This window comes from Geotrypetes seraphini, chromosome 1 (assembly GCF_902459505.1).
Source record: "Geotrypetes seraphini chromosome 1, aGeoSer1.1, whole genome shotgun sequence".
Classification (NCBI taxonomy): domain Eukaryota; kingdom Metazoa; phylum Chordata; class Amphibia; order Gymnophiona; family Dermophiidae; genus Geotrypetes; species Geotrypetes seraphini.
The window spans coordinates 296,351,443-296,373,510 of record NC_047084.1 but is presented as its reverse complement, the minus strand read 5'-3'; the positions used below and the strand labels follow the sequence as shown (position 1 = coordinate 296,373,510).

General features: G+C 43.4%; 1 protein-coding gene across 6 annotated transcripts in view; it reads right to left on the bottom strand.

Annotated features, from left to right (window-relative positions):
* Positions 1–22,068, bottom strand: part of LOC117364564 (PC-esterase domain-containing protein 1A-like) — a 163,098-nt gene that overhangs the window by 5,794 nt on the left and 135,236 nt on the right. For 4 of the 6 annotated variants that reach the window (XM_033953914.1, XM_033953904.1, XM_033953887.1 and 1 more), the window contains exons 8-9: positions 18,607–18,705; positions 8,258–8,464 (exon numbers count right to left, since the gene is read on the bottom strand). In XM_033953914.1, the coding sequence (XP_033809805.1) occupies positions 8,258–8,464; positions 18,607–18,705 (306 nt within the window). The remainder of the gene's footprint in view (positions 1–8,257; positions 8,465–18,606; positions 18,706–22,068) is intronic. The other 2 variants (XM_033953931.1, XM_033953922.1) reach the window with 2 other exon arrangements.

The following is a 22,068-nucleotide window of genomic DNA, read 5'->3' as shown; positions in this document are numbered from 1 at the left end:
TCAAAAACCTCAACGCAGAAATCAACCTTAAAAGCTCAAGAACTATCGGACGCCTTCATTCTTAAAATTAATAATATCCGGAAATCCTTTTCCCAAAATCCTTCTGTTTGCATCAATGACTCTGATCAATCTGACCTTATTCCTACAGCAAAATGTTCAAAGTTCAAAACTCCCTCCTTACAAGACATTGAATCATTATTTTCTCAGGTTAATCTAAAAGGCTCCCGATCTGAATTAATTCCTCCATTCTATTTAAAAAAAAACCTTTCCCATTTTGGTCCTTTTATATTGGCTCTTATTCATTGTAGCTTGACTACCTCTACAGTTCCATCAGAATGGAAATCTGCTTACATTACCCCTATTGTGAAAAATTACAAAACCAGTATTAATGAATTAACTAATTATCGTCCGATAGCAAACATACCATTCCTCGCAAAATTGACAGAAAAAATCATATTCAACCAACTTTCTGATTTTTTCGAAAAAACAAACGCATTACACCCGAACCAAACAGGTTTCAGAAAATTCCATAATACTGAATATTCCCTAACAGGCTTAACCTCTAACATCCATTACTACCTCGATCAACACAAATCAGTAATACTTTTTTCCTTAGACATTTCCGCCGCCTTTGACACCATCGACCATGATCTCCTCCTAAGAAGACTAAAAGAAAAAGGAATTACCGAGCAAGTCTTAGACTGGTTTAAATCTTATTTTACTAACAGAACCTCCATCGTTAGATTTAACAATGAGGAATCCACCCCTTACACGGCAACCTTTGGAATACCACAAGGATCCATTTTGTCTCCTCTATTGTTTAACATCTTTCTCGCTCCTTTACTAGAACTTTGTCAGGCCATAGGCTTCATCCCTTATTCTTACGCAGACGATATCCAACTCTTACACCCTTTAGATCCTGAAAACACTACAGATATTTCCTCAATAAATCAAAAGCTAGAGCTCGTCCAAAACTGGTTAAACACAAACAAATTGGCATTAAACATTAATAAGACTCAATCCATTTTATTTAACTGGAAAAACGAGATTTCTCTTTCTAAATCTTTTGTTCTCAACAACATCCCCATTAACATGGTATCCTCAACAAAAATTCTTGGCATTTACATAGATGAAAAATTATCCTATCATGAACACATATCCTATATGGTTAAAAACTGTTTTTATAAATTACGGCAGATAAGATCTATTGCTAAATTTCTTACTCCTTCTTCTTTAAAGATCCTAATTCATTCATTTATAATAGCGAAAATAGATTATTGTAATGCTCTATTCCTAAATATCACACATAAAGAAATAAGAAGAATACAAATAATTCAAAATACAGCAATAAAATTAATTTATAATGCAAAAAAATTCGACCACGTATCTCCATTACTAATAGATGCTCACTGGTTACCAGTAAATCACAGGATCTGTTTCAAATTAATGCTTCTAATTTTCAAAACGTTAACATCCAACGAACCTCAATTTATCTCCAAAACTTTAATTCCATATAAACCACACCGATCTCTTCGCTCTTCCGACCAATGCTTATTAACAGTTCCATCTCTAAAATTCATAGGCACCAGAAGAGCTGATACTTTTACCGTCGCCGGCCCACAAAGGTGGAATAAACTTCCTCAATTCATTAGATCAGAAAAAAATATCTCAACATTTAAAAAACTATTAAAAACATATCTATTTAATGATGCCTTTGACCTTTAGTAGTTTTTTTATTTTTTCTCTTTTTTTCTTTTTTTTTTTTTTTTAAATTATTTATGATCTGGTTTTATTGTTAAAGAAGTTAACGAAGTTTGCTTGAGCCATTTTGTTCTATCTTTTTACCCTACCTTTTGTACTTTCCCTTTTTTCTTATATAACCCGAAATTGTAACTTTTTAATTTTTCCTTGCCCCTCAAGTACGTTTTAAATGTTTTTAGTTTATGTCACGTAATTAATTATTATGTTAAGTTTCTTATCTCTTTTATTATTATATGTACATCGCTTAGTAATTGTTATAGGCGATCCATCAAAAGATTGAATAAACTTGAAACTTGAAACTTGAAACTTATGGCAAATGCAGATCCATAGCAGATATCCAAATTTGCAGCCAACTAAGACACTGCTTTCTGTTGGCCTTCTCTAATCAAGGCATCCGCCCTGTCAATGTGCTCTTGTGTGAGTGATGCTGATGGGTGACCAGAACAACCTTCTTTGGTTATACCTGTTCTTCCCGCTTTAAACCTTTTTATTCACTCATAAACCTTTCGTTGATTCATGGTGCTTTGACCATACTGAGTCAATATTAGATGGTGACTATCCACAGGTTTCATTCCCTCTGCCAAAAGAAAATGCATTACTGTGTATGCTTCTGACCTCATGGCTGCCACACGACTAAAGGCCGAGCGCTGCACTATGTGTGGACAAACTATCCAACAGGCAATGTACGAGTACATATGTTGTATTTTACTAGCTCTGTTCCGGTTATTGCGTAATTGAACAGTTGCCTTTAATTTTTGATTCGCCCTCATATACCTTATTTAATAGGGGGGGTTTCTACCACTATTGGATAAAATCTGTCAGACTCCATTCTCTCTACCATGTACATCTCTGAAATTGAGAGAGCAGGACGATACATCCTGCTACAGCATAAATGTCTCATGGCACATCTGTAGTTCCACTAAGGACTCCTTTTACAAAGGTGCGTTAGAGCCTTAACATGCAGAATAGCGTGCCCTAAAATGCTGCGCGCGCTAGCCGCTACTGCCTCCTCTTGAGCAGGCGGTAGTTTTTCAGGTAGCGTGCACTAATCCGGTGTGTGCGCTAAAAACATTAGTGTACCTTTGTAAAAGGAGCCCTATGAGTTTGGTATAATTTTTGCCTTCCATGAATTCAAAGATTCTCAAAAATTCTAAAGAGGGATAAGCAAAAATATGAATTGATAAAAGATGATCATTATATTTCATATGCATTTAAAAAACAGACAGAACATGGCTTATTTTAATAGAATTCACTACGATACACATCAGATCAATATGAGTATTTCTATTCTATATAGCAACTACAAAACCAAGTGATCCTAGCACTAACAGAAAACAAGTCAGCCCCCTTAGAATAAGTATCACAGCACTCCATTAACACTTTTTGAATGAAAGAGAAAATTAAAATTAATGAGAAATCTAAACTAAACTAAACCTTAAGTTTGTATACCGCATCATCTCCACAAAAGTAGAGCTCGACACGGTTTACAGGAATTAATATAGAAAGGAATTCCAATGGAAAGAGGAAGGGCTTAGTAAAAAGAAAGAAAGAGGGACTTAGTATAATGGAGAGGGAGGGAGTAGTTACATTTTAGAGAAAAGTCAAGTTTTCAAATGTTTTCAGAAGCGTTGGAGGGAGGTCGAACTCCGAAGAGGGGCAGTAAAGCTGTTCCACAGCTCGGTGATCCTGAAGAGGAGGGATGTCCCAAGTTTTTCTGTATGGGATATGCCTTTTAAAGAGGGGAAGGATAGTTTGAATTTTTGAATGGATCTGGTGGAGTTAAGATTCGAGGAGAGCCAAGATAGTAGAAAAAGGGGAGGAAGGATGCCGTGTAGAGATCTGAAGGCTAGACAGACGCATTTGTAGTGAACCCTGAGGATAACTGGGAGCCAGTGAAGCTTAGATAGAAGCGGGGAGACGTGGTCGAATTTGCTTTTTGCGAAGATTAGTTTAGCTGCAGTGTTCTGAATCCACTGAAGTCTGAGAAGGTTTTTCTTTGTTAGGCTTAAGTAGATGGAGTTGCAGTAATCCAGTCTGGAAAGAATAATGGATTGAACGAGGACAGCGAAGTGTTGTTGATGGAAGCAGGATCTTACTTTCCTTAACACGTGAAGATTGAAAAAGCATTTTTTTACTAAGGAGTTGAGGTGATCGTTGAAGGACAGTGTAGAGTCAATGATGATTCCCAGAACTTTGCTTGAGTGCTCAAGCTGCAGTTTGGTGCCAGAGGATGGGGTGGGTAGCTGATCTAATTTTTGGCCGAGCCAAAGTAGTTTTGTTTTGGTCTCGTTTAGTTTCATTTGAACGGTGAGGTTCGTTATACAAGAAGAGATGTTATCAGAGAGGTTGGTGAGGTTAGAGTCGGTCTCGAGGAGGACAAGGACGTCGTCGGCGTAGGTGTAAAGTGTCTCCAGGGGGGATAGTTGGAGGAGTTTCAGGGAGGACATATAAACATTGAAAAGAATCGGGGATAGAGGTGAACCCTGAGGGACTCCGCAAATCGGTTTCCAAGGGGAGGATGAGGTGCAATTCATGTTAACGAAGTAGGAGCGGGAACGTAAGAATTTTGAGAACTAATCTAAGACTGTGGAGTTTATGCCAATTTCAGAAAGTTGGAGAATTAGTATGTCATGATGGACAATGTCGAAAGCTGCAGAAAGGTCGAATTGAAGAAGGACAGCGAACTTGTTGCAAAGTTGTTGGACCTTTGAAATTAATGAGGCCAATAGGGATTTGGTGCTGAAGTTGGGTCTGAAGCCATGTTGGTAGGGTAGGAGAATGGAGAATCTCTCAAGATAGGATGAGAGTTGGGTGGCTATGATGGACTCCAGCATCTTGGTCAGGAGAGGAATATTAGCTATTGGGCGATAGCTGGATGGTGTGGAAGGATTTAGATCAGCCTTTTTCAATAGAGGGGATAAGGCAATGTGTCCCATTTCTGCAGAAAATAGGCCTAAAGTAGGGCGGAATTTATAAGTTTGGTGAGAGATGAGATGGCTTGTGCGGGAATATTCTCGTATAAGTAGGAGGGGAAAGGATCCAAGGTACAGTTGCAGGATTTTGACTTGAGGCTGAGTTTAGAGACCTGGGAATCGGATAAGAGCTCGAAAGCGGTCCAGGATCTGTCGGCTGGGATATTGTTGGCCACGGTTAGAGATGGTTGGCCACGGTTAGAGTAGGGTTGGAGATGGCGAGCACCAGAGAGTTGTAAGAGGGTGTTGGTGGGAAAGAGCATCGTAAGGTAGTGACTTTCTCATTGAAAAATTTTGCTAGATCATCGGCAGATGGAGAGAAGAGGAGTGTGGTGGAATCATGTTTAGAGGATATGGAGCGCCAAATGTTGAACAATGTATTACTTTGGTTGTTGGATCTGAAGATTTTGTTGCCGTAGTAGTTCTTCCTTGATGATTTAAGTGGTTCTTTGCCTTAAATGAGCCTGAAAGGGGGAGGGGGGCAGCCTATTAATATGGACAGGTATGGGCAAAATTACATTCTCACTTTGCCAGGATTTCACTAGTTAGAAATGACATTTGTCAGATAAGGCCTAAGCCTAGAGCAGGTGAGGACATGTCTATAAAACTAAAATTGGATAAACCAGAATATTAACAATCAGAGAGGCAAAGGATGGATAATTAACAAATTGATTTGAAAAAAACCCACATGTGCTGTGTGCTTGAAGGAGAAGAAATGCAGCTTAGCCTGTTAAGCGCTATAGAAAATTTATTCCAGATGCTATAGCTTAAGTTTCATAAGGTTTCATTGTTTAAATGTGTATCCAGTCTGATCTAGGGAGAACCCCAGGGAATTTATAGGCAGACAGGGGTTGGCCTTTGACCTGGTTGCCTTACCTTGAGAAACAGAACTATACATTCTAAGAGGCCCTGATTTTGCAGCATGAAACACTAATTAGATACACATTTGTATTATTGTATAGATCCAGAATTAAGTTTTAGTAAATTTTAGTAAGCCATTAAAACTATAAACTAGGAATTTACTTAGGCAGCTTCAGGTAATAACTGTAGATTAGAATATATATTTTACTTTGAAATTGTATTAAAGGACTAGATAGGCAAAATCGTAGTTTGTAGAACTTGGGGGGGGGGGGTAGCCCCTCCTTCTTCTGTTCTGACTGGGAACAAAGACTTTTCAGCACATGCTGCTAGCAGAGATGCAGGCTGACTTTTCAGCACACACTGATAGCAGAGATGCAGGCTGATTTTAGCAGTAAGGGTTTAAAGCTGTGTGTATCGATTATCTTTTGTGAGTATATTCCAATATTTGTTTTTGTATTTTTCTTTATAAATCATGTAAGCTTGGTATAAGAATGTAATTTTTAGGAATGCTTTTGTGGCACGCCCCCATATAAAGGTATAGAAGTAAGCCTTATATGGAATCAAATATTTTTGATCAATTCGATGTTAGTGAAGGGATGGCATCATGTAAGGTATATATGAATGCACAAACTAGTATAGCGTCGAGTTCGTTAACAGAAACGCCATATTTAAGTGTCTGTAAGATGAACTCCTTGTACACATGCCTCTTAAAATTTGATTCTGGTAATGTTAATAAAAAATATCTGATTGGAAATATTTGTACAATTGTCATTATTCTTGAACACCTAAGGGCTAGCAAGCTACGCAGTGAATTACGCAGTTCATGATTTAAAATTAAATTTATAGCCATATAAAGTTCTTAAATAACAGATGTAGACCAACCAGAAACTCAGTCCTTACCTCTGCCGCAATATCATTGATTAAAACTTGTGCATGCAGGTAAGCAGGGCTGGATTAAGGCAAACTGATGCCCTAAACACAGCCCAACAAAGGTGCCCCTCAGTCCTTCCATTGCTTAACTGATGAGACTCAATAAGCGCTGAGAAATATTGTAAAAAAAATATCATATATATATATATATATATATATGTATAATGATTAGAAAAACTGAAATTCCGGCTTTTCCTAATTATGACCGGGATAGCCATGCAAATGGTAACTCGTAACTGGAAAAATTATGATCGCCTCAATTTTCCTTTTTGGGGGGTGAACTTATGCTCAAGCTATAGGTATGAGAAAATGAATGCTGACATGTTGGGGCATAGCAATTTATTTAAACTGGTTTTGGGCCCGTTGACGTCTTTTATTACTTCATTATAGTTGTCTTTAAGTTTTGTTTATTTCCACATACATCCAGGGAACGGTGAGATGGTGTGGGGGGAGGTTATTTCTTTGCTTTGTCTTAATACTTGGATTTATTCTTTATGCAGTGTTATTGATTATGATTATAAGTGTTTAACTTAATCAAGAAGGGTATAACAACCAGAACGAAAGAAGTTATCTTGCCATTGTATCGGGCGATGGTGCATCCGCAACTGGAGTACTGCGTCCAATATTGGTCACCGTACCTTAAGAAGGACATGGCGTTACTCGAGAGGGTTCAGAGGAGAACGACATGTCTGATAAAGGGGATGGAAAACCTTTCATACGCTGAGAGATTGGAGAAACTGGGTCTCTTTTCCCTGGAGAAAAGACTTAGAGGGGATATGATAGAGACTTACAAGATCATGAAGGGCATAGAGAGAGTAGAGGACAGATTCTTCAAACTTTCAAATATTAAAAGAACAAGAGGGCATTCGGAAAAGTTGAAAGGGGACAGATTCAAAACGAATGCTAGGAAGTTCTTCTTTACCCAACGTGTGGTGGACACCTGGAATGCGCTTCCAGAGCGTAATAGGGCAGAGTACGATACTGGGGTTCAAGAAAGGATTGGACAATTTCCTGCTGGAAAAGGGGATAGAGGGGTACAGATAGAGGATTACTGCACAGGTCCTGGACCTGTTGGGCCGCCACATGAGTGGACTGCTGGGCACGATAGTCCTCAGGTCTGACCCCGCAGAGGCATTGCTTATTTTCTTATAGTTATTGCACTTTTGTTGGTCTTAAAAATCAATAAAGATTTATAAAAAAAAAGAAAAACTGAAATTCATGTTGCATAATGGGTGTGGCAGATGGCAGTGAAAGAGTTAAGGGCATGATCGATAAGGGAAAAACTCTGTGGTGCCTCCCTCCCTTGTTGCCCTAAGCATGTGTTTATTTTGCTTAATAGTTAATTCAGGGCTGCCAGTAAGGTGCTCCTGCATTCAAGGATCAGTCTAGTGGTTAGAGCAGCAGGGTTAAAACTTTGATGATGTTCCTTGTAACCGTGGCACACAAAAAATGCACAAAGGGCCTCAAGGAACTAGGACTTGTCTTTATTGACCCTTGTAACCCTGGGCAATTCATTTCACTCTCTGGTGCCTCAGAACAAAGTCTACAAAGCTCTCTGGAAAGGGAAAATACCTACTGCAGGGCTTCTCAATCCAATTCTTAGAATACACCCAAGTCAGTCATATTTTCAGGATATTCACAATGAATATGCATGAGAAATTTGCATACACTGAGGCAATGCAAGCAAATTTAGATTGGGGTGCTTTTGTTTACAACCAATATGGGAAACCCACCATTTCCCAAGGAACCCTGGTGGTGTTCAAAGCTGGTGTATCCAAGGTAAGGGGTGTCATCACAGAAAGGGGAATTCATCTCACCACACTGGTATGAAGTCGATGGTCCGGAGGTAAAGAATAGGGGCCTACTCTCCATCTGGAATGGAGGCTCACCGTTGTATTGCCGGCGAGCACCGTACACAGAGTTTTCATCATACACCGGACCTAGAAAATAATCAAGGAGTAAGAATAAAGCAAAGTTACAAAATCATTAGGTCAATCATGTCTTAAGTTATATGTGATAATCGGAGGGAAACAAGATTCTATGTGATATGGAAACTGCATAGTTGTATGCGGTATATAAATTTTTAAATAAATAAATAAGTTTCTATTTATTAAGCACTATTAATGCATACTATTATCAGTTAAGTAAACAAACTCAACAGAATTAAACTTAAGTCTTATACTCCTCCTTTTATTGATGAAGCCACAAACAGCAAAGTTACTTACCAGTAATAGGTATTCTTAGAGGACATCAGGCATATAATTCTTACACGTGGGTGACCTCATCTACGGAACCTGATAAGAACACTACTAAGTGCACTGCCACATAAAACTTTAAGACAATGCCTGTACTGTGCACATGGCAGTGCCTTTCCACCTGATGTTGGCTCGCGGGACCATCAGTTTAATATTTGTTTTTAAAAAGCCAACTAGGTGAGGTGGGTGGATTATGTGACTATATGCCCACTGGCCTCAGAGAACACCTGCTAAAGGTAAGAAACGCTGCTTTCTCCAAGGACAAGCAGGCATTATATTTTCCCATGTGGGACTCTCAAAACTGCCAGAATGAGCATAAGAGATATATTAATATGATTTTGGTAAGACCCAAGTTTCCAAATTTATTTAGGGCAATATGTACAAATAAAACAACTTTTTTTTATTGGACTAACTTAAAAGGAGAAATTAGGTTCTTACCTGCTAATTTACTTTTTTAGCTTCTCCAGGCCAGTAGAGGTTAATCTTTACGAATGGATATATATATCCAATCATGACCAGCAGGTGGAGACTGAAAACAAAACTGTGGAATAGTACATAAGATATCCCCTTCTCTATTCTTATCAGTCCGCCAAATAGCCAACAAAACTAAGAACTGGAAACAGAAATAAACAATACTCCGAACAGGAAAATGCAGAAGAAAGATACCAGAAGGAAAATGTCCCCACAGCTCGCCAGCTAAGCCAACCGAGCCACAGCCATTGTTCATTAATTCTCCCCGGCCCTAGAAAAATACTAGAACCCGCAGCAAAAAAACAAAACTACCTGCGCAACAGCCCCAACACAACAACAGACAGGGTGGGACATCTACTGGTCTGGAGAAGTTAAAAGAAAGTAAATTAGCAGGTAAAAAAACATAATTTCTCCTTCTTTAGCACTCTCCAGACCAGTAGAGATTAATCTTTATGAAAGGGACGTACCAAAGCAGTCCCCATCAAGGGCGGGACCCCCAAAGGGCCGACACCAGAACACACTCACCGAACACCGCGTCCCGACACGCCTGAACATCTACCCGGTAGTGTCTGACAAAAGAATGCAAGGAAGACCAAACTGCAGCCTTACAAATGTCCACTGGAGACACGAGCGAAGACTCAACCCAAGAAGCCGCCTGACCCCGAGAGGAATGAGCCTTGAGAAATTCCAGAACAGGCTTCTGCCTCAAAAGATAAGAGGAATCAATAGTCTCCATGATCCAGTGCGCAATAGGAGCCTTAGAGGCGCCAGCCCCCCTATGAGGACCCATCAGAAGGACAAAGAGACAATCTGATTTCCTGATCTCCTGGGTCCGCTGCACATAAGAGCGAAGGACCCGACCAACATCCAACTTTTGCAGCTGTCTTTGCTCAGAAGAGCCCTCCTGACTACCCAACACCAGGAAGACTACAGATTGATTGACATGAAAAGGAGAAACTACTTTTGGCAGAAAGGAAGGAACAGGCCTCAAGACAACCCGCTCCCTAGAAAACTCCAAGAAGGGAGCCCTACAAGAGACAGCCTGCAGCTCCAAAAACACGCCTAGCTGACGTAATGGCCACCAAAAATACCGCCTTCAGAGTAAGGTCCTTCAAAGAGCATCCACCCAATGGCTCAAAAGGCGGGAGCACCAGAACAGACAGAACCAGATTGAAATCCCAAGAAGGAACAGAGAGCTGCCTGCAAAAAGCGAATCTCATCAGGAATGGCTGTCAAACGCTGACCTTTCACTAACCCACAAAAGGCTGACAAGGCCACAAGCTGAACCCGGAGAGAAGACCAAGCCAGTCCTCTATCCAGGCCATCTTGCAAGAACTCTAGGATGGTAGGCAGGGAAGCGCAAAAAGAGACCACCCCCCATGCCTGGCCCCACCCCTCAAAGAGACGGCAAACCTGCACATAAGCCCGAGAGGTAGAAAGCCTCCGGTACCCCAAGAGTAGAGATCACCTTATCTGAATACCCCTTCTTACCTAGGCTACCCCTTTCAAAAGCCAAGCCGTAAGACAGAAGGGAGATGGGTCGAACATGGGAATGGGACCCTGTGTCAGAAGGTCGTCAAAGAGAGGCAGAGGATCCGCCACCAGATGCCTCACCAGATCTGCGTACCACAGTCGTCGAGGCCAATCCGGAGTCACCAGAACCACAAGACCCGGATGGTGAACAATGCGTAGAACTCTGCCCACTAATGGCCACGGAGGTAACATGTACAACAGTCCCTCCATTGACCATGGTTGAACCAGAGCATCCAGACCCTCGGCCAGACCGTCCCTGCGACGACTGAAGAAGTGTGGCACTTTGGCATTGCTACTTGTGGCCATCAGGTCCATCAGGGGCTGACCCCCAAGCCTGTACTATCAACTGAAAGGCCACGGGGCTGAGACACCACTCTCCGGAATCTAAGATGCGACGACTGAGGAAGTCCACCTGAACATTCTCCACCCCTGCTATGTGAAAAGCCGAGAGGTCTAGAAGGTGTGACTCCGCCAAAGCATGAGCTGAGCTGCCTCCTGCGCCACCTGAGCGCTCTTGATGCCTCCCTGATGATTGACCAAAGTCACTGCCATGGCATTGTCTGACAGAACTCTGACCTATTTGCCCATTAAAAGGGAACAGAAGGCTAACAGTGCCAGACGGACCGCTCTGGTCTGCAACACACTGATCGACCAGGACGCCTCCTCCATGAACCAGGTGGCCTGACCTGAGCACTGAGCCCCCCCACTGAGCACTGTCCACTGCGGTAGATCCAGACTCATCTCCTGAACCAGATGAGAAGTCTGGAGCAACCAACAAAGACTGCAGCGTGTCAAGCCTCGCAGAGGGATAGGGACATCCAAACTGTGCCTCTGGGACAACCACCTCCGGAGCAGAGCATATTACAGAGGACGCATGTGGGCCCGTGCCCACCTCATCACGTCCAGGGATGCCACCATCGATCCCAAGACTTGGAGGAAATCCTGCGCCCGAGGACACCGGGACGCCATAAGGAGTGATATGGCCCTTTTGAACCTGGGCGTGGCAGCCTATTAAAAATGGATGGATGTGTGGTGGAATGGGCAAGCATGACAAATAAAATAGCCATTATATTTTCCTCCCATTGCTCTGGATTTACTAGTCAGGGTTTGATTTATAAGGTAAGGACCTAATCCAAGGGCAGAGGAGAAGTGTTTATTAATGGCTATATAAAATTACAATTGGATAAGCCAGAACACAAACCAGATAAGACAAAAATGGGATAATATATTGATCTAAATATGTGTTTTGTGCTGAGGTCACTGGAAACAGGAGTAGGCCTTCTCTCAGGTCACTAGAATGAAGACCAGAGAAAATACACCCAGGCTGTAGCTTAGTTTTATGAAGTTCCATTGTTGCAATGTGTGCCCAGTCTGGTCTCCAAAGACCTGTGGCAGATAAGGTTTGGCTTTTGACCTATAGAGATGGACATTTCTTCTTACTACAGAGTAGTGCTTCCCGATTCGAATCGGTTCACCGATTCACTTCGGGTGAATCGATTCGAATCGATTTAAATTTTTTTTTTTTTTTTTAAACGGCTTCCCAATTCAGACCCTCTCAAGTTTCAAGTTTCAAGTTTAATATTTATTTGTTTAATCGCCTTTTCAATATTCAAGGCGATTTACATATTAATAAAGTTACACAATAAAATAGTTAAAAACTGACAAGACTAGACAATAACTGTACGAACTGGAAACAAGAGGAAGGACGGGAAAGAAGTTACAATGTAATTAAGCAAGGTGGGGAACCAATTAAGGAAAACACGAAAAGGATGGGATAAAATAGTTGAATATATGAAGACAAGAGAAATAGAAGTAAATGAAATTAAATAATGTTAAAAAGAGAACTATAAATCAGATGACAAATGCGTCGTTAAATAAAAAAGTTTTCAGTTTGATTTTAAATTTGTCTAAATTAAGTTCCTCACGTAAATAGATGGGAAGAGAATTCCAAGTTTGGGGAGCCGTTACTGAGAAAATATACTGACGGCGAGTATTTATTGTTTTTAATGATGGAATCGTTAATAAATGCTGTTGGTCTGATCTTAGAGTTCTATTGGAAGAATAAGGAATTAATAGTCTATGGATGAAGGCCGGAGTTTTAAACAGAAGAGATTTAAATGTGAGCAGACAGAGTTTGTAAGTTATTCTGTGAGCTACTGGAAGCGCTGCTCTTGCTGGCTGGCCACTGCCACACCTGTTTTAGAGGGCGAGGAGGGAGGGTCAGTCAGGAAGTGCTGCTCTCCGGCTTCCCTCCTGGCCTCCCCGAAGGACTGCCTCCCCCTGAAAGACTGCCCCCCCCCGGGAAGGCCTCCATGTTCCCCATGGCCTCCCTGCACCATTTACCTTATAGCTTGAGCCTGCAGCCAAAGATCGTGGTTACAGCATCTTTGCAGTGCTTTAAGCTGTTTCCTCTGACATCAGAGGAGGGGTGGGACTGCAGCAGAGTAAACAGCTCAAAGCACTGCAAAGACGCTGTAACCGCGATCTTCGGCTGCAGGCTCAAGCTATAAGGTAAACGCTGCAGGGAACAAGGAGGCCTTCCCAGGGGGGGTGCGCAGTCCTTCGGGAGGGTAGTCCTTCAGGGGTGGGACAGGCCTTGGGGGGGTGCAGGCCTTTAAGGGGGGGACAGGCCTTGGGGGGGTGCAGGCCTTTAAGGGGGGGACAGGCCTTCAGAGGGGCAGTCCTTTAAGGGGGGAACAGGCCTTCAAGGGGGGTGCAGGCCTTTAAGAGGGGTGCAGGCCAGGGATGGTGGCATAGGCCTTCAGGGGGGACAGGCAGGCCTTAGGGGGTGCAGGCCTTTAAGGGGGGAAACAGGCCTTCAAAGAGGGGATGGTGGCATAAGCCTTCAGGGGGTATAGGCAGTTCTTCGGGGGGAGCAGTCCTTTGTGGGGTGGGACAGGCCTTGGGGGGTGGGACAGACCTTGGGTGTGCAGGCCTTTAAGGGGGGAACAGGCCTTCAAAGAGGGACAGGTCAGGGATGGTGGCATAGGTATTCAGAGGGGACAGGCAGGCCTTCAAAGGGGGGACAGACCAGGGGGTGGCCATTGTGTAGAAGTACACGGAGGGAGGAAAGGGGGGTTCAAAAAGACGTGCATATGCCAGACTTTGGGAGGGAGATGAAATAATGGGTCTAAAAATAGAAGAGAGGGAGAGAGATGATGGACAATGGTATTTAGGGAGGGAAGGAACAGAAAAGGAGAGAAGTTGGACACAAGGGATGGTGTGGAGGGGGGGGGGTAGAGATACTGGATAGGAAGGTAGTTGGGAAAAGAAAGGGAGAGATGGTGGACCCTGGGGTGGTGGGGAAGGAGGGAGAGATGCTGGATGAAAGGGTAGTTAAGAAAAGGTGGATCTGTGGATGGAGACGGAAAAAAAGAAAGATGCCAGCCTCCGGGGGAGGGAAGGGAAACGGAAGGGGAGGACAGATGGCAGATGGATGGTTAAAATGGAGAAAGAAGGAGACCCTGGCAAGCAAGTTATCAGAAGACAACCAGAGCCTGGGACCAACAAATTTGAATAATGACCAGACAACAAAAGGTAGAAAAACTAATTTTATTTTCCATTTTGTAATTACAATATGTCAGATTTGAAATGTGTATCCTGCCAGAGCTGGTGTTAGACCACAAACGTGGGCTAGGATTTAAGAGAGAAGAAGAAAAGTGATTTTTGTTTGTTTATTTTGTTTATACCACAGCGCCAATGTGGTTAGGAGAAGGCAAAGGGGGTGAAGAGGCTATAAAATAAACCCACCAGGATGTTTGTAAAAAAACACCCAATTGGGCAGGAAAATCAAATCGAATCGAAAAACCAATTCAGTAGGCTGAATCGAATCGAAATTTTTTTTCCTGAATCGGGCAGCACTACTACAGCGATTATATTCCAGGGGAAGGGTTTCCCTCTCCTTTATTGCAGGGTAAAGTTAGAAATTCTAATCGGATATACAAAATGCATATATGAAGAATTAAATTTTAGTAAACTATTAATGTAGGAACTTTCATATTCAAGGGTTCAGATTGAAATATAATAACCTCTAAAAATTATATATGGAGGATTCATATAAGAAAACGTAGGGTTTGTGGGAGTGGATTGGCCACTCTCCTTCTCTTTCAATGAGACGCAGGATTTTCAGTGCATGTTCTTAAATGACTCACTAATATGGGAGCAGCAGTTTGACTGTTAAGGAGAAATGATTTTTCCTCTGCAAGTATATTGTAATACCTTTTCTTGGTTTCTTCTGTATCTTTCTTTATCAGATAAGCTAGTATTAAAATGTAACTTTTAGGAATTCTTGTGTGAGGAGGATAGACACTCTCCCAATATGCATGCAAGCGCCTTATATGGTATCAAGTATTCTTGACCAATTATATGAAAGGCAGGAAAATGTCGTCATATTAGGTATATTTAAGTGAACCTAGCAGAACAGAATTTTGAGGGCGTTAAGTCAGGGAAGTTGCATTTACACTCTCTGACTTGTGATGTTCCTCCATTGTACAACTAATTGCTTTATGAAACAGGATGTCTGTTAAATTTTAATAAACAATATTTTATCGGAAATATTTGTACAATTATCATTTCAGTGCAATTATGAGCAGGGCAGAACCATAACTCTGCTCAGGAGGCGAATCTGAGATCTTCCCCAAGGAGGTGTCGAACAGAACCCCAAGGTACTCCAGACGCTGAGCTGGGACCAACCGACTCTTGGAAAGGTTGACACCACCCGAGCTGTAACCCGAGTGCTCTCCTGAAACGATTATGCCCGAATCAACCAGTTGTCCAGGTAGGGTGCACCAAAATGCCCTCCGACCATAAGGCCACCGCGACGACCACCATCACCTTGGTGAATGTCTGGGGAGTCGTGGCCAGGCCAAAGGGAAGCGCACAAAACTAATAGTGCTGATCCAAGATCACAAAGTGAAGGAAGCGCTGATGAGAGGCCCGAATGTAAACATGCAAGTAGGAAAAGCCAGGAACCCCCCTGGATGAACTGCCAGAAGGACAGACTGCAGGGTGTCCATGTGAAAAGAGGGAATTCTGAGAGCCATGTTGACCCCTGTTTACAATGAAAATGGGCCGAAAGATCCCCTCCTTCTTGGGCACTTCAAAGGAAATGGCATACCAGCCGGTGCCGCATTCCTGAAGGGACACTGGAACAACCACTATGAGATCTAGCAAGCATTGAAGGGTCTGGTGAAAGGCTAGCATCTCCCATGCCACCTGACAGGGAGAGGCTAGATATGATCTGGCAGAGAGCAGGCAAACTCCAGAGCATAACCATCCTGTATCACCTCCAGGACCCACTGATCGGACGTGATCTCAGCCCACTTGGGAAACAAGTTGTGCAGCCGGGCACCCACTGGAACCAAAAGGGGCGCTGGCAAAGAGCCATCGCGCAGGATGGGCAGCGGGGGAACTGGTGGGGGGGCTCCCATCCCCCCCGACAGGCCCCCCCAAAAGACTGCATGCGCTGAGCCAACCAACCCCGGGGGAAAAACCAGAAGCCTGGAAAAAAGCAGCCCCACGCCCAGGGTGAAACTTGTGAAATTCCCGCAGATGCCCCCGGGCAGTGCCACCCCGAGACGCCGGGCGAGCATGGTCCTCAGACAGATGGGGCACCTTAGAGTCCGTCAGAGTCTGAACCAACTTATCTAAGTCCTCTCCAAATAAAAATGACCCCCGAAAGGGAAATTTTGGAAGTTTAGTTTTGGACGCGGCAACCGCCGACCAAGTGCGAAGCCACAAGGTATGGCGCGTGGCCACCAAAAGCCCCAGATTTAGCTGCAGGCCGCACCAAGTCATAAAGAGTATCCGAGAGGAATGAGGCAGCCATCTCAATCTTTGCCACCTCCTGATCCACTAAGGAACAGTCATCAGACTCACGATCCAGGACATGCTCAGACCACCGAAATACAGCATGAGCCACCAGCCCCACACAAACAGCCGCCTGGACCCCCAAGACAGAGACATCAAAATTCTGCTTAAGAAGTGTCTCTAACATACGCTCCTCAGAGACCCTAAGGGCGGAACCGCCCACAACAGGCAATCACCGAGACCACTGCGTCCACCACTGTCGAAATTAAGGTAGCCCTATCCCCCTCCGGGATGGGATACCAACGAGCCAGGGCACACGCCAACCGAAACGGCTCCCCCAGCGTATTCCACTGCACCAGCACGATAGCCCGAAAATCCTGATGCACAGGTAAAAAACGGGAAACAGGACAGACCCCCTGAAGCAGAGGGGCCCCCCTACGCGGGGTCTCCGGTGGCGCATCTTCAAAAATGTAGCACCAAGACCTGCTAAATCAGGTCTAAAAGCACATCCCTCTGCATAAAAGGCGCATCACAGATGCCTCTGCACTGGAAGACGGGAAACCCGACCCCCGCTGCCAGCGGCCCTCCCTTCAAGAGGATCCTGGAAGCCCGCCAAAGTGGCCAGGTCCTCATCCATGCCAACACGCTCCTCCCACCACCCACCACCAATCCACAATCCAAATGAAAATAGGGAGGCAAAGTCACAGGGGGTGGAAGGAAACCACCCCGGAAACCACCCAGGCGCACGTGGGACCCCCAACTGTCTGCACAAAGAAAAAAATTAAATCGGGGGGAAAAAACCCCTGGAGGGGGTCCCTGCTCAAACCTGCCCCTGTGTTTGCAATACAGGGGGAAGGTCACCTGAGGCTGCAGACAAAATGGAGGGAACTGTGTCAAAATGGTGAAAATCCCACCAAAAATAACATCTCCAGGGCCTGTAGCGGCTGGGAAACCTAAACTGTGCCAGACGCTAAAGCAGGCAAGCCGGCATCAGCTGTTGAAAAAAATAAGCTGAGAGGGAATCCTTTTTCCCCTACCATCAGCAGTTCAGGGAATCCCTCCGGAGGCAGTGAGAGAAGATCGGGCTGCCTCACTGCTTTCAGGCGGCTCACAAGGCACTAAGGCCGTGGAGCTCTAGACACCTGCAGCCACTGCCGACGGAGCTCCACCACCTCACCGGCCCAAACCGCCAAGTTCAGGATGGCCACGAGTGCCTCGCGGCTGGACCAAGTTGTGTCCCACTCTCCCGGAGAAGGGCACAATTGCTCCATACGCGACCTAGCTAGAAGAAAAGTGCCGGTTAGTACAAAAATACAGTAAATTGACAGGGAAGCAACCCTGCAGACCAGCACTACCTCATGATTTTTTTTTTTTTTTTTACAGAACAGACTCCATAGGCTCTCGAAGCAATATGCCTTGTTTGATTTAGGGGGCAAGCTTACTGCTGAGGCTCCTCTAAAAAAAATGTGGGGAGGTGGAGGAAGTGAGGGAGGGACCCTGCTCAAGACCCGCCGGGTTTGACACCCCCAAGGACGGACGGACCCCAAACAGGGCCCACCCAAGCTCTGTCCGGCCAAAAACAGGGACTAGAAATCCCCTAAACAAATTCCAACAGCCCTACCAAGGGAGATGGGTACAGCTTACTCAACACCTGCTGGAGACTAAAGTAGATTGATAAGAATAGAGAAGGGGATATCTGATGTACTATTCCACAGTTTTGTTTTCAGTCTCCACCTGCTGGTCATGATTGGATATATACCCATTCGTAAAGATTAATCTCTACTGGTCTGGAGGGTACTAAAGAAAAGGTATTTTTTTCCTTCATGTTTTTGTTTTATTTCTACATATTACCTTGAAGAGTGTTCTAACACGACTACCACACCATTTCACTCATGCACTACCGTCACACAACCTCTGCAATATTCGCAAACCAAAGAAAACATTGTGCCCCCCCCTCTCTCTCCCACCAAAATAAAGTGCCCACCACCATTATAACACTCTGCAAAAACTTTTACCCTTATAGGAAGATGGATAAGGAGCCAGAGGAGAATACGGCACAGCATGTCGATTAAGCCACTGCAGAGAGTCTTTCCTTTTCTCATTATTATGGGAACCTGAAAGGAACAATGTGATCCATAAGCATTACTGTTATATCACCCTCCCAGCCCCTAGTCCAGCATCCCCCCAATACTGACAGCAGACAAGATAAAATGACACATACACAGGGTGTTCACAAAATCTGGCATATCCTTGCCACTTTTAGAGTTTGTGTGTGCATAAGCTATGTGGAGGCAGTATTAACCTCCATTCACGATGTCATAACCCCAATACAGGAGAAGCAGTGCACCAGTTATGTTCTAACACTCGTACATAAGAACATAAGAATTGCCGCTGCTGGGTCAGACCAGTGGTCCTTCGTGCCCAGCTGTCCGCTCCTGCGGCGGCCCTTAGGTCAAAGACCGGTGTCCTAAAAGACTAGTCTTACCCGCGTATGTTCTGGTTCAGCAGGAACTTGTCCAACTTTGCTCAATTACGGTCCTCGAGATCTATAGGCAGGCGAGGTTTTCAGGATTTGCCTGCACTGCCTTCTTGGTATACAAATCTCTCGTATGCATGTTCATTGTGGATATCCTGAAAACCTGGCCTGCCTGTAGATCTCGAGGACTGGAATTGAGCAGCCCTTCTCCGGAGGAAGGTAGTGATTAATGGATATAGCACCAGGAATCATAATTAGATTGTGAGCTTGCCAGGACAGATGAGGAAACACTTAAAAGTACCTAAGCACTACTCACTATAAACAGCTTAGATATAAGTTTTGTGACTATTTTGTCTAGGCAGGGATCTATGGAAGCAGTAAAGGAGAGTGAAGATGAAAAAGTTGAGGCAGATTGGAAACTCCCACAACGAATATAAACTTCACTAGTTATGGTTCAGTTACAGAATGGCTCATGAGCCCTCAATGTATCCACATCTGTGATTGTTCTCTTTGGGTTCATATATCATAGCCTTCTGATTGAATGTAGCTAATATGCTTACTGCTGTTTTAACAATTGTCTTTTTTTCCAAAATGTATAAATAAATAAAGAAAGAGTGAAAACAGCATACATTTCATTTTTTTACTTATCCTTTAATGCAGTGTCCAGAGATTGTGGTAAGAGTGGATAGTGTAGCTGGTTTTAAGAAGGGTTTGGACAATTTCCCGGAAGAAATGTCCATAGTCTGTTATTGAGAAAGACATAGGGCAAGCTAAAGGGTGACTCCCTGGTATCTAACTCAAATGTTGAAACAATACATAAATCTCAGATCTTTGAGATCTCAGTCTGCAAGGAGGTTATTAATTGAAGCACTTGGTGAGGCACATTATATGAAAACACAACAGCGGCTATCTCAGTAGTGGGTCCATGTTTGTGAAAAGCTAGGATATAAGAACATAAGAATTTCCACTGCTGGGTCAGATCAGTGGTCCATCGTGCCCAGCAGTCCGCTCACGCGGCGGACCCTAGGTCAAAAGACCAGTGCCCAAGATGATAGCTCTACCTGCGTATGTTCCGGTTCAGCAGGAACTTGTCTAACTTTGTCTTGAATCCCTGGAGGGTGTTTTCCCCTATAACAGCCTCCGAAAGAGCATTCCAGTTTTTTACCACTCTCTGGGTGAAGAAGAACTTCCTTACGTTTGTACGGAATCTATCCCCTTTAAACTTTAGAGCGTGCCCTCTCGTTCTCTCTACCTTGGAGAGGGTGAACAACCTGTCTTTATCTACTGTCTATTCCCTTCACTATCTTAAATGTTTCGATCATGTCCCCTCTCAGTCTCCTCTTTTCAAGGGAGAAGAGGCCCAGTTTCTCTAATCTCTCACTGTATGGCAACTCCTCCAGCCCCTTAACCATTTTAGTCGCTCTTCTCGCCCTTTCGAGTAGTACTGTGTCCTTCTTCATGTACGGCGACCAGTGCTGGACCCAGTATTCCAGGTTAGGACGTACCATGGCCTGGTACAGCGACATGATAACCTTCTCCAATCTGTTCGTCATCCCTTTCTTAATCATTCCTAGCATTCTGTTCGCCACCGCCGCGCATTGCGCGGACAGCTTCATTGACTTGTCAACCAGTACTCCCAAGTCTTTTTCCTAGGGGGGTCTCTCCAAGTACTGCACCGGACATCCTGTATTTGTGTATAACATTTTTGTTACCGACATGCATCACCTGACACTTTCTATATCAAACCTCATTTGCCATGTCCCAGCCCATTTCTTGAGCATGTTTGTGTCACGTTGCAGGTCTTTTAAAAAACAACTGAAAACTTTATTTGTTAAAGCTTTTTATTAGCTTAGCACTGTGAAAGCTATTTTAGAGCTTTGTAAAGAGCAAATTTTTATTAGCTGCACGCTATTTTTAGCAGAGGTATTCAGGATTGGTAGGGAGGAGTTTTATGAAAATGCTCTGTTGTGTCTTATCTGTATGTATTTGAATATGTGTGTTTTATTGTTATCCGCTTAGGTATTTTTTTTTTTGCTTAGGTATTTTTTTTTTGCTTAGGTATTAAGCCGAGAAGAAATTTTTAAAAGAAAAAAGAAAAAAATCAATCAGATCTGGAAGTTTACGTAAGAGTGCCATTATCTGCTCCTTGCCCCCTATACCAAGCAGCTGCCATGTTGTACCTGTTCTTGGCTGTGTGGCTTTGACAAGGAAAGAGCATGAGGAGGGTGATATATTTAATCATATCATAAAGCAGTACTGGAAGTTAGAACAGCTGGTGACTTAGAGTGCAAAATTGCTTCTTATTCTGAATATCCTGAAGGGGCGAGTAAGTAGGCTAACAGGCGGGAACCTAGAGTAGTCTCTAAAAGTGGCACTATGGAGGTTAATTTCACAAACAGATGATGATCTCGTAGTTTGTTTCAGCTATATAAATTTCTCTGGAGAGTCTGTCCAGGTTCATAGCTTTAGACAGGGCTCTTGAGATTTTAAATCCTGAAGGTCAAATGCTAAAAGAAAATCACACAGCCTGAAACATCTAACTTAAAGGGAATCTAGTTTTACATACTAAAACTGAAACTTTGAATTATTCAGTATGGTTCCATAATTTACAATTTCTTAATCTAAAATTATGAACGGGTATTTTTGCAAGGCACTGTTCTTAATTAGTTCAGTGAATTTCTAACCAAACTTATTGTGTAGTGAAAAATGGCAATCGATTCTCCTGCTGGCAACTTTCAAGCAGGGGTCCCTCAAAGTTCTGCGTTCATCTTTATGAGCTGTTCATCTTGGTTAAAGAAGGAGAAATTAGGTTCTTACCTGCTAATTTTCTTTCCGTTAGCTTGTAGACTGGTATAATCCTTACGAATGGGTTATATACCTCACTGCTACCAGCAGGTGGAGACTGAGAACAAACTTGTATATCAGTATAGCTTCCCCCTAGATATCCAGTCTGCCGAATAGCCAAGCAGAACCTAGGAAAGACTTCAACTGAAAACAGAAA